Here is an 18,900-nt window from a genome sequence, read left to right on the forward strand (position 1 = left end):
CAAGCACATAAAGAAGGTACCCTTGCAACCACCTCCACCCTCGGTCACCGTTCACACGGATGCCTCAAAGGAAGGATGGGGAGGCCACTCTCACCAATGGAAAGTCCAAGGAATCTGGTCCTCCCTCTTCAAGACCTTCCACATCAACAATCTGGAAGCCCTGGCAGTTTTTCTATCGCTGAAGAAACTGAAGCTTCGCTGCTCGATCCACATCTGACTGGTCCTGGACAGCGAAGTGATAATGAGATGTTTAAACCGGCAAGGTTCGAGATCGCCCCAAATCAAACAAGTGATGTTGGCCATCTTCCGCCTGGCGGAAAAGAAGAGATGGCACTTTTCAGCAGTTCACCTTCAAGGGTTCCGCAACGTGACGGCGGACACTCTATCCAGGCTCACCCCGATAGAGTCAGAATGGTCCCCAGACGCAAGATCATTCTCCATCATCTTACGCAAAGTCCCAGGACTGCAGGTAGACCTCTTCGCAACGAGCGACAACATGGAGCCACCCCGGTACGTAGCCCCATACGAGGATCCTTTAGCGGAAGCAGTAGACGCGATGTCCCTAGATTGGAACAGATGGTCCAGGATTTACCTGTTCCCTCCAACCAACCTCCTGCTAAAGGTCCTCAACAAACTGAGATCCTTTCAGGGAACAGCAGCGATAGTGGCTCACAAGTGGCCCGACAGTATCTGGTTCCCTCTTATAACGGAACTGCGACTGAAGCTGGTCCCGTCGCCGGATCCAGTTCTGACTCAACAAGTGCAGAAGTCGACTGTCTCCGCTTCATCACAGAAAACCCGAAACCTTCATCTCATGATTTTCTCACCTTAGCAGTCAAGAAAAGGTTCGGGATTTCGAAGGACAGTATAAACTTTTTAGAAGAATGTAAGTCAAAATCTTTTAGAAGACAATACGAGTCTTCCTGGAAGAAATGGGTTGCCTTTGTCAAGGCAAAGAAACCAAAAGAAATCTCGACAGATTTCTGTTTATCATTCTTTATTCATCTCCATGAACAGGTTTAGCAGCCAACACAATCTCTACGTGTAAATCTGCCTTGACTAGACCCTTGCTATATGCCTTCCAGGTGGACTTCTCTAACAAAAGCTTCAATAAGATCCCTAAGGCCTGCGCTCGGCTCAGGCCCGCAGCACCTCCAAGGCCCATTTCTTGGTCCTTGGATAAGGTTCTTCAATTAGCTTCAACCCTGAACAATGAAGACTGGTCTTTAAAGGATTTGACTCAAAAAGCTATATTCTCATTTGCACTAGCCTCAAGAGCCAGAGTTAGCGAAATAGTGGCCCTTTCGAGGGATGAGGGCCACATTCAGTTCACAGAGTGTGGAGAACTGAATCTCTTTCCTGACCCAACGTTTCTCGCTAAGAATGAGCTGCCCACCAAAAGGTGGGTTCCCCGGAGAACCCGCCCTGTGAAGGAAGATGCGTCTCTATGTCCAGTAGAGTGCCTAAAGGTCTATCTTCGTAGAACTTCAGACTTCAGGGGAGGACAGCTTTTTAGGGGAGAAACCTCAGGTTCGACATTGTCTTTGAAATAATTAAGGGCGAAGATCACCTATTTCATTCACAGAGCGGATCCAGATAGCTCACCCGCAGGTCATGATCCGAGAAAAATTGCTTTGTCTCTGAACTTCTTTCCAAATATGAATTTTGAAAGTCTTCGCTCATATACTGGATGGAATTCATCCAGAGTTTTCTTCAAGCATTATGCGAAGCAAGTGCAAGAAATCAAGCACTTTGTGGTGGCAGCAGGTAGTGTACTAAAACCTGCCACTTGAATACTGCGAGGAACAGTGCACTAATCGGGACTTTTAGTGAAGGGTTTACATGATCCCTCCCTACTGAGTGACATGTTTAGTGAAGTATCACTATAGTGACACTGGACTGTTCTAAGTATAAGGGTGAAAGAAGCATAAAAGACTTACACGTGCCATGCGTATAACTACGCAAGTGTTTATAAAGTGTAACGACAGAAATAAGGAAACATGAAATATTGCAATATTTCCTTTTAAAGTGGCTTCACGTTTCTTTTCAGGTGAAACAAGTATTTCTGTTATTACCATTTTGATTATGCTTTCCACTATATTTCCAATTTTCGTTTTATATTATATTATGAAATGCACTTTAACCGTGTTATCTATTGTTTATCAATAAATACATATCTGAATTTTGCATCTCTTTTCACCCTAAAAATTCTAAATAAATAAAGGTGCCAGAGCAATTCATTTTATTCTCTTATATTGAAAATATATCCTGAACAGATACAATATCTGTTCTAGAGCCAGCAAACCTCATAATTATGTGTTTTTATCAGGTATCAGTCCCTGGCTACGACTGATCTCATATACCTGATTGTATTACTGACTTATACAATTTTCCTAGATAGATGAACACTTGTCTACCTTGCTTACAACACACCAAGTAGACCGGGGGAGGTGTCAGTAGTCAATACATACATTTGTTCCTTTCAGAATACACTCTTGTTTTACAAAGTATATGATGAGACCAATATACCTGTTTGTTGGCTAGATTGTTCATATGAACTTACAATCGTTAAGTTTATTCCTAGAGTCTACCATGACTTCCCTGCAGGGGGCAGGAAGCACTGACATAGTTCATGATCAGCTGAAGTGGTGTATGACGGTAACACCATGTGTCTCTAGGTCTAGATGACCAAAGAAAATTTATCTCGCAGTTATTGGCACTAATGGGAAATCCACAGATACATTAATGCTCTGGTAAAATTCCATCAGGACGACATGGCCTGAGCCCAAAAAACGGATTTTGAGCGAAGCGAAAAATCTATTTTTGGGTGAGGTAGCCATGTCGTCCTGATGGACCCACCCTCCTTTTATAAAGGCTGAATGAATCCCTCCCAAAAGTACTGTATCTGTAGCACCTCGCTAACACTACAAGAAATAACAAGATGGCGCCCGGACATGACGTCATACAGGTACTCAACAGTAGGAGTAGAGCGTGCCTGAATAACGGCTCTCCTCCAATTCTTGCCACTTTCCCCTCTCAAAGCGTAAACGCTATTAGGGGTGTAGATAGCCATGTGGCGTGTCAAGAATACGTCCTCTAATATTATGCGATATCCCTTAAGGCAAAAGCTAGGGATATTCGTGCCAGGAGTTAGAATTCTGGATACCTTAAGTAAAATTCTCTGGGATATATCAGTGATAACTCTACATACGATCTTAATTCCTTCCAGAAACTACTTCGTATGTTAAAACGATCGTATGTTGGAGCAAATATTCCCATAAGAATACATGGTAATTGATCTAATTCGTTCATCAGCCTAAAAACCCATAATAAATCCTTAATAAATGGCTACACATAATTAGACGTGACATTAATACAATAACTGTATAATAAATACATATTTCAAACCAAAATAATAATAATAATAATGAAATAATAAATAAAAAACGGGTTGTAACGTAACACTTTACCTTAGCGACAGGCCAGCGCAGGTGCATTGACTTCTACGCAGGAGGAGACGGAAGATCAGCGAGGAGGTAGGGACGGTGACTTTGTACGATAACTTACACTAACTTACACTACTACGTGAACTTTAACTTAACTTAGCTTATTTTTTTTTTCATTTTTATGATTTTATATTTTTTTTTTTACATTTTTTCTTATTTTCAATTTTCATCACTTTCACTCGATTCGGTCTTCCTTTTCTTTGCTTCACTTTCTTTCTTTTCATCATGATCACTAGACCGTTTTAAAGATTTTTTAAAGAAACTATCGAGTGAAAGTTGCTTTGTACGGCTTTTGAGGATTTTTCTAAAATGCGTTAAGCAAACATCATCGAACTGCGCAACAACACGGCAAACCTGAAGTTTCTGTGGGTGATGCTTGTCGATGAAATCAACAACGTGTTGATGATATGCCAACATCTGTTTTATTTCCGCCGTACCTAAGATTTCGCCTACCTCCTCGATCTCCTCCGATTCACTCAACTGCGCTTGGAACTCATCATGCTGCATGGCTTGCAGCTCCTTGAGTTCCTCGGTGGTGAGCTCTTCGTGATGCTCATCGACGAGTTCGGTGATGTCATCTTCATCCACCTTCAGACCCATGGACTTGCCAAGGGATACAATCTCTTCGACGTCTTCCTCGGCGGCAAGCACAGGTTCATTCTCGGGGCCAAAACCTTCGAAATCTCTGGGAGCAACAGCATCAGGCCAAAGCTTCTTCCAAGCGGAATTCGGGGTCCGACGAGTTATTCCCTCCCAAGCTTGATCAATGATCTTTAAGCAGTGCACGATATTGAAGTGGCTCCTCCAAAATTCACGCAAAGTTAGGTTGGTACTTTGCGTGACATTAAAGCACTGCTTAAATAAGTGCTTGGTGTACAGCTTCTTAAAATTAGAGATGACTTGCTGGTCCATGGGCTGGAGGATAGGGGTGGTATTCGGTGGAAGATACAACACCTTGATGAATTTGTATTCGTCGATGATATCATCTTCGAGTCCGGTGGGGGGTTGGGCGGGTGCATTGTCCAAACAAAGCAAGCACTTCAAAGGCAAATTCCTCTCCTGAAGATACTTCTTGACAGCAGGGCCAAAAACTACGTTTACCCATTCCACAAAGATATGCCTAGTAACCCAAGCTTTAGAATTAGAACGCCATAGAACATGTAGCAGGTCTTTATTAATTCTATGTGCTTTAAATGCCCTAGTGTTTTTGGAATGGTAAACTAACATAGGCTTAATTTTGCAGTCCCCGCTGGCGTTGGCACAAAGCGCAAGAGTCAACCAATCCTTCATTGGCTTATGTCCAGGCATTTTCTTCTCTTCAGCGGTAATGGACGTTCAACTAGGCATCTTTTTCCAAAACAGACCGGTTTCATCACAGTTGAAAACCTGCTGCTCTACGTAACCTTCCTCCGCCACGATGCTTTCGAACTTTTTAACAGTCTTTAGCAGCCTTAGTGTCCGAACTCGAAGCTTCTCCATGACGAACAACTGAATGAATCCCGGTCCGTTACCTAAATTTCTCGAACCAACCTCGAGACGCCTTGAATTCCTCCGTCGTAGGATCGGCTGAACTCTCCCCCGCGTCACCCCGAGAGCGCGCCGCCTTCAAGTCACTGTAGATAGCGCTGGCCTTCTCACAAATGATCGTTTCCGTGATCGTATCGCCAACAATCTACTTTTCTTTGATCCATATTAACAAAAGTCGTTCCATCTCTTCAAGGTTAGGGCTACGACGTTTAGAAATAATCGTGATCCCCTTCGAAGGTTTCACTGATTTAATGGCTGACTTCTGTTTTATGATCGTCGAGATCGTAGACATATTCCGTCCATATTGTTTAGCCAGATCGCTAACACGTACACCTCGCTCATACTTTTCTATGATTTCCTGCTTTAATTCTAATGAAAGCATAGACTTCCTCGTTTTCTCACCACTGCTACTACTTCCTGAACCGAAACTAAGCTTTTTAGGACCCATGATTACGCGACACAGAAAACAACATGTGAAAAGGCAAGATAAAAAAAACTGTTAAAACTGAGCGAATAGAGGACAACCACACGATGAGCACGCAATGAGAGGACTGATCAAGGTGACGCTCGATTGGCGTCCCTCCGATGTGCTGCCGTCTAGCGGCGTTAACAACAAACTACGCTGGACGCTTTTGAAAAAATTCCACGGGTAAGCGTATTGTTTACGTCGTATGTTGGAGCAACACTTCGTATGTTGAGACAGAAATTTGATTGAATTTTACTTCATATGTTGGAAAATTCGTATGTTGGGACAATCGTATGTAGAAGTTCCACTGTATAACCTAGGAAGCTACTATAAAGGATTATATATATATATATATATATACTGTATGTATATATATATATATATATATATATTTTAGCTCGAACCATGTCTTCTTTATGGAACTTCCTTTAGGCAGCTTCCTACTGTATAATATTTCTGTGAGTGATATTATAAGAGAATTACCGTCAGGTATCACGGTATTCTAACCCACGGAACGACTATCCTAAGATATCGTGTATTATCAGGGACGTATCTGTTGATAACCATAGATATCTGCACCCCAAACAGACTTAACCCAGTCCAGGAATCTAAGGAGGAGGATAGGTGAGGAGCCGTTACAGATCCTCTCCCTAAATAAGTACTACTCGTCCCTGATAAACTCATTCTAATTTTCGCAGCTTACATACTCGTTCGTTTCTTTGTCAAGAGCGCCTTTTTTCTACTTTCTGGAGTTGTTTCCTCGCATGATGGCCTCCCTTTTGTCATCAAAGTTGACTAATCTCCTCTTTCACAGTTCGATTTAGTTGTAACTGCTTTTAATCCCTTCAGGGAGTAGTTATTTGACATTTTTATGGCGATGAGGGAGCGTGGCACTCGAGTCCAGCTAGCTTTTGGGCACCATTTTGTGAGCGTTTCTGCCCTTGGTATTTTATGTCATTTAGTTTTATTTCACTAGTGCTACATTAGCTAGCTTTATTTTGGCGTTGTGATGCCTTGAACTCTGCTTTTTGTTCGCTTTTACTACGTTTTATGGTAGTATAAGTTTTAGTTTTATGAGTGTTTGTCTTGGCTAACCTAGCATAGAGAGTGGTGGTTTTGTCAGATGGGTTCGCCGATAGCGATCAGGCCGTTCTTACTGGTCTCGTTGGCAGCAGTTATTTTGCCCTTAGAGGTCTTTTACCTCGGTTATACTAGTTTACTGAGCCTATTATGTCTGCTGCCTTCGATTCTCTGGTCTTTTCGGCCTATTAGGCCAAGCCTAGCCCTCGTCGGCAAATCCGTTGATCCGCCATGCTGCATTCGTTCACGATCTCCCATGCTAGGACTGTGCGGTCTTTTTGAGTTTCCCTATAAGAAGGGTGAGCTCCTCTTGTCTGTGCGCAGACTTTCCTGTACTGCCGTTCTATCATAGCCTCTGGGATTTCTCGATCGACCTGCGGCATTGATCATTTAGGCTTAGCCTAGCCCTTGGTGGGGATTGGATTAGCCCTCATCGGCAATCCATTGGGCCGCCATGCTACATACGTTCTTGATCTCCCATGGTTGGACTGTGTAGCTTTTTGGAGTTCTCCTTTGCGAAGGGTGATCTCTCCTTGTCGGTGTTCCGACTTACCTGTTCTGCCGTTCCTTCATGGCCTCTGGGATTTGTCGATTTACCTGTGGCATCAACCTATTAGGCTTAGCCATTCTGCATTCGCTCGTGATCTCTCATGCTAGGACTGCGCAGCCTTTTGGAACTCTCCTTTGCAAAGGGTGATGTCATCATTTCGGTGCACCGACTTGCATGAACTGCCGTTATTTCTTAGCCTCTGAGATTTCTCGATCGGACAGCGGCCGCCGTCTTTGACAGCCTGATGTTTATTTCGATGTCTTTCCGGGACGAACATTGCACGGAATTTATTATTATGTGACCTTCCATGGCCATCGTTATGCTTCGCCCTGAGGGGTGAGCTACCAGACTGACGACAGTGCCGGTGTCTGTGGCTTTGCCGCCACCTTTTGGTATACTATCCTATTTTACCTGTACTGGCAATGCGTTGCTGCTGTGCCTCCTTTGGCGGCGCTGCCTTCAGCTGTGGCATGGTTTTTTTCTGCAGGAACCATTGCCCTTTGTCTCTGCCGCTCTAGACACCTTTGCCCCTAATGGTGTTGCCGTTACTGGCGGCGAGGCTAGTACTAGCGCCTTAAGTCAGATAGGAGGCTGGCGGCGATGATTTTAACCCCTAGCAATGCCTGTGCTTCCAGCAACGCTGGTATATCTGGCGTACATGCCTATGGCATCGCCTGAATAACGGTTATGTCGCCACCTTTTGACACCCAAATATAGATTTTTCCTACGTCAAAATCTGTTTTATAGTACCCGTTCTGGCGATATGCCGCTGCTTACGGCTGTACCGCCAGTGGCGACACTGCCTATCTTTTGGCAAGGTGTTTTCTGCAGAAACCCTTGACTGTTATCTCCGCCGCTCTTGGACCCTATTGCCACTGACGGCATTGTTATTATTGGCGGCGGGGTTAGTACAAGTCTGTGGGAGCAGAAATTGGTACCAGTGCCTTTGGGCACATAAGATGTTGGCTGCAATGCCGTTCCCCCAACGCTGGTACCTTTAGGGCACAGGCCTTTCTGCCCTTTTTATCTGAGACTGTCTTACATAACTAAGATGAGTTCTTTACTTATTGTAGGTGAATTCTACTACAGGTTAACATAGAAGCCTTACTTCTTTAACGTTGAGGTTTCTTTATGTAGGTTGGGCCCAGGAACTCCTTCTATGAAAGGATTCTAGGCTCCTGCTTTGAATGAATAACCACTACATATGGTTATTGGTTCTCTACCAATTTGTCCATTTCTCTTCGAGGGTGTGGATTGAATAGATGGTTGGTATCTCTATAGTCTAGTTATCCTTCCCGAGTTTTTTCTAATGAGGTTATAACCTTGCTTTTATAACCTACGGGTTGCTTTAGACTCTTGCTCATTAATCGATGCGTCGATTGCTTAATGATTAAGTTTACCTGTACCGGTGCCCTCTATTTGGCCATTTCTCTGCAGAGATATTGGAGCAACGGTTCTTTCCATGAGCATTTCCCCACCCCTTTTTCCCCTTTTTGGGCCTATAGCAACGGACCTTAAGGGGGCTAATTTTTCCCATCACGTTCTTTATAGGGGAATGGACATTTTGTAATTTATCTCCTTTTTTCTCACCAATGGCATTTACACACAATTTGGGGATTACTATTCCCTCAATTGTTTACATGGAGCATTAATGACCCATTTCTTTCGGCTTTTGGTGTCTGCTAGAGCATGTAGTACTCATTTGAACCCTTTTTTCCTTACAGGCGGTGCCTGTACGGAGATACACTGTTGAATGCAGATTTGTGTCAGAGCTGTGAGACATCCCTGTGGTCTCGATATTTGCTGCACACATGCGAATTATTGGAGAATGAAAGGCCTAGTATTGTACAGTACTAGGACCATCAGGATTGCTGTGTTTGTAAGGATTTACTTCACTCCAGATGGGTCTCGGGAGTACCTCCGATGACGACTGCATGTTCTTCGCACCTGGGTAAGAGGATGAGGTAATCTGATCTGATCAAGGATTCAGTGGTGTCTACCAATTTTGACTCCACTATGACATCGGTCTCCCGATCTACGGTTACGATTGCTTCTTCCGTGACGGGGGATGTTCCTGCACGTTTCTCCTCCCGACATCTGCTAAGCTCATGGAGCCCCCCAGTTCCCAAATACCTTATGTACTACGATACATCTGGTACTTATGGCTAACAGGAAAGCCTTCATGGAGGGGAATTAGTAATACCAGGTGATGGTCTTCAAGGCCTCATGTGAAGAGATCCAGGCCTTTGAGAAGAAAGAGGAGTTACATAGATATAAAGTTTGGCACTCCTAGCTACCTTATTGCACGCGGCAATGATGCCGGCAGTGGGTATCAATTTACAGATTGTCGACTTTGGTAAGATCTTGGCTTCTTTTGTGGCCCTGGCCAAAGTGGTTTTCCACTTTGTTTCTAAGATCTACATCAGTGGAGTTAGCCTTTTGTGAGGGTCAACCTCTCCCACCTTTGGAAGAGTGCACACCAGTCTCGCCTTTCTTACCACACGATTCCTTCCGTTAGACCAATGTCCAGTTTACTTTTGCTGACAGTAAACTGGATATGGATACGGCCGGCCACCAATTTTTTGAGAAGCTGCCCAGGATTCCTGAACACCTTAAATCTGAGTCGTAGACCAGATAATGGTTATCAATGTTGATGTCTCTTGTGCTTTATAGGAATGATGATCGGGCATTTTACAGTTGCCTTCATCTTTCCTTGCTGGCGAAAACTCATGTCGACACTTTTATGAAAGACATCTATGCTTTTTTTCAGGTCTGTCGAGCCTGTAGTATGTACTTGATACAGCTACCATCTGCCATGAGCTGAAATGTTTCTCACCTCTAGCATCTGGGGAGAAGATCTGTTTCCTTAGAGGAAAGTTACGGATAAGGCTGTCACAGAGCTTAGAGCCTTTTCCTGAAGTGGGGGATCTCATTGAAGAGGTAGTTCACCCCTGGTAAGGCCACAACGAAGAGGTCTCACAAACTGACTTATCATGGTAAGTCGTTTGTTCTTTCTTATGCCGCTATCCCTCAGAATGTCTACGCTGTGCCCTTATAAGTGGTGTCACAGTCCCCGGCCTTCCACCCTCTGTATGAGTAAGGGTTGTCTTCCAAGGCCATTTTGACAGTGGAGGCAAGTCCAGAGATCGTGGACTTTGAAACGGCAGTGGAGGTAGAGGTTCATGTCCTCACCACAAAATAATGAAGGCCTCCGACACTTGACTACTCGTGACCACTCTCCTACCGCACAGCATACACGAAAGCCAGCCCTTGACCATCGTCAACGTTCTCCAGAACGGTGCCTTTCTAAGGAACAGCATCACCCCAATCAGGGCGTCCAAGGTGAAGTCAAGCGTTGCTTTGCCCACTTCTTCATCAGTTAAGACTGAGTTCTCTCTCAGGAAAGAGTTCATATCTGATTCTTTCTGGCCTTCGTTCATTGTGGAAGTCCCGAGAGATCACAGAATAGTCTCAAAACCCAGGGAGGATTCTATCCTTTCCTGTATGGGTGACCAACAGAAGGCTGTAACACCTAGACCTTCTTCTCTCCGAGTAAAGAGTCTACGTACTCTTAAAAAGTCCTCATCGAGGACTACAAATCCCGCAGAGGGAGTCAGCAGTCCACATCTGCCCTTTTTGGGAACAACAAAACTGGATTGCAGTATAGGACAACTAGGTGTCTAAAAAAGCCCTTTCCTGCCAAAGGCAAGAAAAGCTCCAAGTCCTTCCGCCGAGAGAAAATACAGCTCCAGACCGAACCCTGCACAATCTCCATGATACGTTGAGGTTCACTCGTCTTTCCCTCAACTGGTCGAGACTCCAGCGTCAGTGAGCTCCTATGTGAAGGGATCCGCAAAGGAAGTGGCCCTTCTGGCTGAAGTCCACACCATGTTGGAGAAGGTAAGACATGCAGTAAGACCAGAGGTCTTCATGTGCATGCTGACCTAAAGGACTCGTACTTCCAGATCCCAAACCATTCATCTTCAAGGAAGTACCAATGATTCAGTCATCTAGACGACAAAAAATTCCAGTTTAAGGTGCTGTGCTTTGGTCTCTCCACAGCACTCCAGGTCTTCATGAGAGTGTTCACCCTAATGTCATCCTTGGCTCATAATGAACTAGCATCTGTCTTCTATGTTTCCTGGACAACTGGCTGACTCTAGCAGACTTGGTGGCAACCCTTCGTCAGCACTGAGACAAACTTCGGAGGCTTTGCCAAGATCTGGGGATCATGGTAAACCTCGAGATGTCATCCTTACTTCCCACTCAGACAGGTATACCTAGAAAGGATAATAGACACCAACCTGTACAAAGCCTTCTCATCAGACGACAGGATAGTGAGATTGAGGAAGGTTGCAAGACCTTTTGTCAGACGAGAAGAGTTCCCAGCCCAGAGGTGACTATGTCTTCTTGGACACCCATCATCTCTGGCTCGTCTAGTTCTCAACGGCCGGCCTTAGGATACGATCCCTCGAGTGGTGACTAGAGTCCCACTGTTTTCAGACCTTTGATTCCCCGGACATTTTGATCCCCATGGAACCAGAGGAACGGACGGACCTTGAGTGGTGGGTGGCAGAGGAGAATCTGCTGAAGGGTGTCAATCATCTTGTCCTTTCCCCGGACTTGATGCGTTTTCCTACGCATCAAAAGAGTGAGGCCGGTGGCACATGCTGCTTCACACGACCTCAGGCCTTTGGTCAGAGTTTGAAAAGTACCTTCACATAAATCTTTAGAGAAGAAGGCCATCTACCTGGCCCTTCAAAAGTTCCATCAGTTCCTGGCATATCACTCAGTAGTGGTAATGAGCGACAACATCACAATAGTGGCTTACATCAACAAGCAAGGAGGTACTTTTTTGTAGCCCCTATCCCATCTGGCAGTAGAGATACAGTACTCAGATGGGCAAAGTCCACTCGATCTCGTTATCAGCTCGCTTCATTCCCAGGAAAAGAAATGTGCTCACCGACAACCCCAACCTGAGTAGAAAAACTCCGTTTGTGGGTCATCTAGTAGCCAACAAAGTCCTGACTTTGTGGGGTTCTTCGACTGTGGATTTGTTCGCAACGTCCCTGAACTTGAGTCTCCCGTTATACTGCTCCCCAGTCCCAGACCCCAAGGCTCTCTGGCAAGATGCATTCCAGCAATGATGGGACAACATCGATTTTTACGCCTTTTCCCCGTTCTGTCTAATGAGAAGAGTACTCAACAAGGCCAGAACATCTGTCAACCTCTCAATGGCCCTCATAGCTTCGCTATGGCATCATGCAGAATGTTTTCCAGACCTTCCGCAGCTCCTGTCGGACTTTCAAGAGAACTTCCTCCATGGCACGATCTACTTAGACAGCCACATGCCAATATTTTCCACAAAAGAGAAGCTTCACCACGTCTTCATGCCTGGAGACTATCCAGCATCTCCTCACTCAGCGAGGATTTTTGCAACAAGTTGCGAAGAGGATGTCTGGATATCTGCGAAGATCGTCAGCATCGGTCTACCAGGCGAATTGGAATGTCGTCTGTGGTTGGTGTCGTAGAAGGGGTATCTCTCCACCCGATGCCACTACAGTATTCCAGTAATAGCAGAGTGCCTCATATATTTGCGGGAGGAAATGCGCCTTTCAATTTCGGCAGTAAAAGACTATCGCTCAGCCTAGAATCTTGCCTTTAAACTAAAAGGAGTAGACATTTCCTCATTGCTAGAACTTTCCTCCTCATACAGAGTTACGAACTTACCTGTCCACAGTCTGAAGTGAGATCTCCACCTTGGAACGAGGTTCGGATTTTTCGGTCTCTAAAAAGGCCTCCCTACGAACCATTACGCCAGGCAATAGATCGCCACCTTACATGGAAGACGGTGTTCCTACTCACCTTAGCTTCGGCTAAACGAGTCAACGAACTTCATGTTCTCTCATATAACATAGGGGATGGGGAGAGACAAGCTTCAGCTTCATCCTTGAGTTTGTTGCTTAGACTCAGAATCCGGGAATATTGGATCCTAGGTTTGATTCCTTCCGGATAACGAGTCTCCGCTCTGTAACCATCGATCTAGATCCTCTGTTATTGTGCCCAGTGAGGAATTTGAGGCTCTACCTCAAGAGAACAGTAGCAGCTCGTCCCCGTGAGCCTTTGCTCTTTGTCAGCACTCGGAGAAATAAGAGGAGGATCACAAAAAACACCATCTCAACTTGGATTTGCAGGGTCATTGATCATGCACTGAATCCAGATCCTCCTCCAACACTTCGACCCAGAGCACACAATGTCTGGGGCATAACTATGTCTTGTGGTGGTTGCACAATAGCAGATTTAGTAGCAGAAGGTTAAGGGCATTGGTTGCCCAGTTTTAGTCTGAGTGAATGAAAAAGAATAACTGGCTCTTTCCTTTCTTTACCCTTCCTCTCTTGGGGAAATCAGCATCCTTGGTCCTCGGCACAAGCTGGCCTCAACTACTGCAGGTAAACCATTGCTTCCTTGTGTAACCTAGTGTTGTATCAATATTATTACCTCCTTATACCTTGGTGAGGTGGATTGGGGGTGTCTTGGTCAACTCGGTTAATTCCTATTGACTTGTAATAACTTGTACCATGACAATCACATTACTAATGACTCGACACACAGCTTTTGTAGGCCGCAGACCATGCTTAGCAAGGTATAGCAAGGTGTTAGGGTTTCCTTATTTGTGTACTAACATACATAATAAGGAAGCCCCGAGTAAAGTCAAAGGGACATCCACCCTCCTAATGGGTGAGTCACCCCTATGAATAGTGTAAGTTTGTATTCCAGTAATGAAACAAATAACAAATTTAGAAATAATTTGTATGTTTCCTGACACAAACCTTAGCTATTTATACAAACCCACCAACCCTATCCCCCTTGAAGTGAAGTACAGTCACAGATGCGTAAGTGAGGGGGGTAGCTAACGACCCCCCTACCCCTGCTAACTAACGGGATAGGTAGTTAACCCTCGCTAAAATTTAACACTCATCATTTCAGCTTTGCCGAAATTAATACCAATATTGGTAAGTAAAGGTTTGTGTCGTTAGGAAAAATACAAATTATATCCAAACTTATATTAAAAAGGAAGAAAACAGTCTTCTACAGAGTGTTAGTTTGATCCCAAGAATATTCATGACAGTGGCATGAGAAATGTTGCCTCATAACATTGTTGTAAGATTAGAAGTAAAGTTCATTGTTCTATGATGTAAGTTGACATCAGCTATGTATTTTTTCACCTGATTTAACTAAACTTTATTTTGCTTATGTGTACATTTCATGGGTGGATTTCTGGAAGGCTGTTTTGTGTATATCAATCATACAGTGATATATGAAAATACAGTGAATGAATAGCTTCAGTGTAGACCATAAAGTGTCATCCAGAAGTTTTTGTGTTTGTAGGTTGCGTGTGGAGGAGTAGGCTGTAGTGATGAAGGTCTTGGACTTACTTGTAAACCTATAACTGGACCCGAACAGCTCCTGTATCAAGGGGCATTATTCCTTAATACACAGGGTAAGTATAAATTACGATTCAGTTAAAGTGGTGGATAGAAAGGTCATACTGTATGTGTATACAGGAGTAGCAAAATGCATATGTAACATACTGTAGTCATTTTTTAAAGTAATTCATCATTTGTTCCGATACAAATACAAACTATTGTCCTTTAAGAAGAGTGGGATTTTGGAGACTCTGGAAATAGCTGCTTAAATTTCAAAACGAGGAGGTATAGTTGCTGGCAGGTGAGGATAGGCACGGTGGGTGGTCTTTTCATCCGTCACTTCGTCCATGTCTTTTAGTCCGATGAATTTTTTGTCCAATGACGTTTGGTACAGTTTTAAGGAAATTTTTTCTGGAAAACAAGCCTTGTTAAGGGATTGTTATTACCACTTACTTGCCTTCACATTTTCAGTTCGACATACGTTGATATCGGCTTTCGAAGCATATCTCAGTCCCTATCTCCGTTGTAAGTTGACTACTTGTAGTGGATGGAAGTTGAGGATTGGCTATAGTTTGCTTTTTCTTCTTTTATGGAGAAATATCACGGTTACCTAAACTGGTTCATTGGGCCATAAGGATTCTTATATTGGAATGAGTTTAGAATTGGACCAAAAGTCTTTGAAAAAAAAACTCATCGAAAGAAAAGACATTGGACTTAAAGGTGTGGACAAAGTGACATCAGACAAAAAGGCGGTACAAGGGTAGGCACAGCCCACCTTTCAGGTAGACCCCACCTTCCTGTTAGATGGGCACTGCCCACCTCTTAAGATAGGCCCTGCCCACCTGTTAGATAGGCGCTGCCCACCTGTTAGATAGGCCCTGCCCATCTGTTAGATAATCCCTGCCCACCTGTTAGATAGGTCCCGCCCACCTGTTAGATAGGCTCACCCACCTGTCTGGTAGCACAATCTTCACTTTGATTTAGGCCGCAGCTCAATATAGAAGTAGTTCTCTGCTACCTCATAAACTGGCTGTGTTCATCTTTTTCTCTATCCATCAGATTGTTTTTGCTAATGGAAACTCCACAAATGGATATGCAGGTATGAACATCAAACCCTGGCTGTTAGTGCGTCAGGAATTCTTCGGCTTCAGACTTAGCAACGCCTAAGCTGATGCCGAAGAAGCTCAATAGATTTTCTCTTCTAGAAGTTTAAAGCTTGCTGTGTCTCCATTCGGTTCCTCTAAGACTGGGCTGAGTCCTCTGAAGGAATTCAGAAAATCGAACTTGCTCTCGGGATCTTCGGAGGTAGCAGAAGTATCGCCTTCCCCTAGCGAAGGCATTTCTCTTTTGTCTCTTCTGAATTTTGCCTTTGGTTGTGTTACTTGACAAAATGTGCAGAGACCTGGACCTGCTAAAGTTGCGTTCTTCCTTAGGTATTGATGACATCCCGTCTACAGAGAAGCTTCTTGGGATGCTGGCTGGTACCAGTACTCTGTAAACTTCCTGTGGAGCACCCTCTTCTGTGGCTATTCTGCCTGTAGAGGAACTTGAGAGACATGATGACCATCAATGAGTTCTTGCCTACTGCTGAGGGTGAAACTGTGTCCTCTGCTGGTCCAAGCCCTACATTGTAGTAATTGGCGTACATCCACGGTGGTTGTCATCTTGAATGTGTGACATCTGATATGCTTCTTTAATTCAGACAGGTCAAGGCTCACTCTTATCTCTGGGTAGCCTTTCTTCCATATGCTGACTTGAAATTTTAAGAACATGTATTTTATATGACTCCTTTTTTTCAGCGAGTAGCTTACGAAGGAGCAGAGTTCCAGGCTTCTGGTCTGGTGAAAAAGATGTCACAATGTTGGTTTTGACATCCACGACTAATTGAGACCCCTTGAAACTGCCCGAACGTACCAAAAAAAGATCCAGCATTTTTTTAAATGATGAAGACGACCCCCAACCGGAAGCCTCTCATTAGTAAGGTCTTTTGCCTTTTCGTGACTGACAAGCCCCTAGTGGCCAGACTAGTCATCGGGCTAGTACCCTAGCGATACTCTTGAATTAAAGCCCCCTTCTTCAGGATCCATGTCGTCCTCCAAATCAAAGTCTACTAGCTGAAAATGGGCCTAGTCCATCGAAACCCCATCCCCAAAACCCCTAACTGCTACATATGGAATTGCAGAGCAGGATAGATACCAAAGATCCTTGTTGGGCAAATACTCAACTGACCCAGTGATTTTAGCAGATCCTTTCACCCACATTGAAAGGAGAAAGGCGGCCTTTATCTCTCCCAAGCTTCTCGCAAGTGAATCCTAATTCTGAGATCCACTGCAAACAAGTTGAACAATTTGACAGGGTCTACCTACGTTGTGCCCCAATCAACCAAACAGTCACTATAAATGTGACAACATTCATGACCCCATTTGTTTAGCAAACCTGGTCAATACCCTTCCCCAAGTAAGCATATAGTCAACAGTGATGTAAAGCTGAGGCCTAGAAAAGATGTAAAAATTGCCTCAGATTTAAGTGGTTGTACGCGCCACTTTAGCACACTGCATTTTCTTGTGTTATTTATTTTTTGGCTGATTAATATTCTGTGTTTTCCTATTTACAAGTGTTTGAGTTTTTGTATTGTCGAGCTATGTTATCATGCATTTCCACTGGTAATCATTCACCATTAAATGTAAAGTAATCAGGTTATTTTCAGATTTGGCTTGCTTTCTGCACCTTGCCAGAGATTAAAATGGGTTTTTCTATGGATTACCCTCAATGCGTGTTTCCTGATGATAATGTGGCTGCTTATCTGAAATAGATTAAGACCAGTGCAAAACAATGAGAGACTAAATGTAACCTTAGGCTTTCGAACAAAGTCAGACGAATTTGCTCATTACTCCATCTAATGTTTTTCTTCAAATGGCTTTGCACACTTCCGATGATGCTGTAGATTCTTTAGAAACTTTCTAGTCAAATGACTTTAGTTTTGGATTTTATTAATATTTTCATTGAGTCTTCAGCTGTTGTTAAACATTGTTTTTTATGATGGTAATGTTTTGTCACCTAGCTTCTCCGTTACTAGTAAATTTTGTTCCATCTTTGTCTAATTCCAATCAGAGTAAGTATAGTGAGTATAGTGACAGAGAAGTGAGGTCCCTGAGGAGCCTTCCACTGTGGGATGACCCAGTGTTCCCCCTCAAGGAGGTGGAAGAGACGGTGGTGAGGGTTAGGAAGCTAAAGGATGCGGGAGAACCCAGACCCCTCCAGCAAGAAGACCCGCCCATAGAAGGACACCCTCCGACGTCCCTCTCCCCCCTCGCGCCTCACCTAACCAGCCCAGGAGAGACACCCCTACTACATCCTGGCAGCAACCTTCGCAGCCCTCCCTTAGAGGAACGTCGGCTGCGCCGTCAGCCTTCACGCCCTCCTATTCGCCCGCCAGAAGAGGTCGGTCAGGCCGCGCCTCTCGAAGGAGATAGGGAGAGATGCCCCCTACTTCTGCCGAAACCTCAGGTGGGGGATGCCTTAAACATTCTTGGCAAGCATGGCGAGACCACGGATCGGACCCGTGGACCATGACAGTCCTGAAAGAAGGGTACAGGTTGCCCTTCCTGGTGGACCCCCCACCTCTGATACCAGATCTGCAGACGGAATGGTTGGCACCGAAAGACCCCTTGAGAAGGACGGCCCTACATGAAGAGGTCCCTGCGATGCTGGCGAAAAGGGCAATGGAACCAGTCAAGAACCCAGGTCCAGGGTTCTATAGCAGACTCTTCCTGGTGGAGAAAGCGACAGGGGGCTGGAGACCAGTCATAGACCTCTCAGCCCTCAACAGGTTTGTGTGCAAGACCGACTTCAAGATGGACACTCCGAAGTCGGTCCTAGCGGCCTTGAGGGAAGGAGACTTCATGATGTCCATAGACCTCAAGGACGTATACTTCCAGATCCCTGTCCACCCCTCCAGCAGGAAGTACCTAAGGGTAAAATGGGGTACCCAAACGTTGCAGTTCAAGACCCTCTGCTTCGGTCTGTCCACAGCCCCTTAGGTACTCACGATGGTCTTCGCAACAGTCTCAGCCTGGGCACACGAACAGGGTATCCGCCTGATTCGGTACCTGGACGACTAGTTGTTGCTTTCAGCCTCAGGGGAAGTATTGAGGGAGCAAGGCACGAAGCTCCTGCAGTTCTGCAATGTCATGGGTATCACCATTAACCTGGAGAAGTCCCATCTGATACCCTCCACCAGGATGACCTACCTCGGGATGGTCCTGGACTCCCGGTTGGCGAGAGCCTTCCCTTCCGTGGAGAGACTGGACAACTTGGACCAGATCCTACGGCCCTTCCTGTCGG

General features: G+C 44.8%; 1 protein-coding gene across 2 annotated transcripts in view; it reads left to right on the top strand.

Moving 5' to 3' along the window:
- LOC137650063 (cytokine receptor-like factor 3) overlaps positions 1-18,900 on the top strand; it is a 213,313-nt gene that overhangs the window by 129,818 nt on the left and 64,595 nt on the right. For both annotated transcript variants that reach the window (XM_068383111.1, XM_068383110.1), the window contains exon 8: positions 14,519-14,630. In XM_068383111.1, the coding sequence (XP_068239212.1) occupies positions 14,519-14,630 (112 nt within the window). The remainder of the gene's footprint in view (positions 1-14,518; positions 14,631-18,900) is intronic.

This window comes from Palaemon carinicauda, chromosome 11 (assembly GCF_036898095.1).
Source record: "Palaemon carinicauda isolate YSFRI2023 chromosome 11, ASM3689809v2, whole genome shotgun sequence".
NCBI lineage: Eukaryota > Metazoa > Arthropoda > Malacostraca > Decapoda > Palaemonidae > Palaemon > Palaemon carinicauda.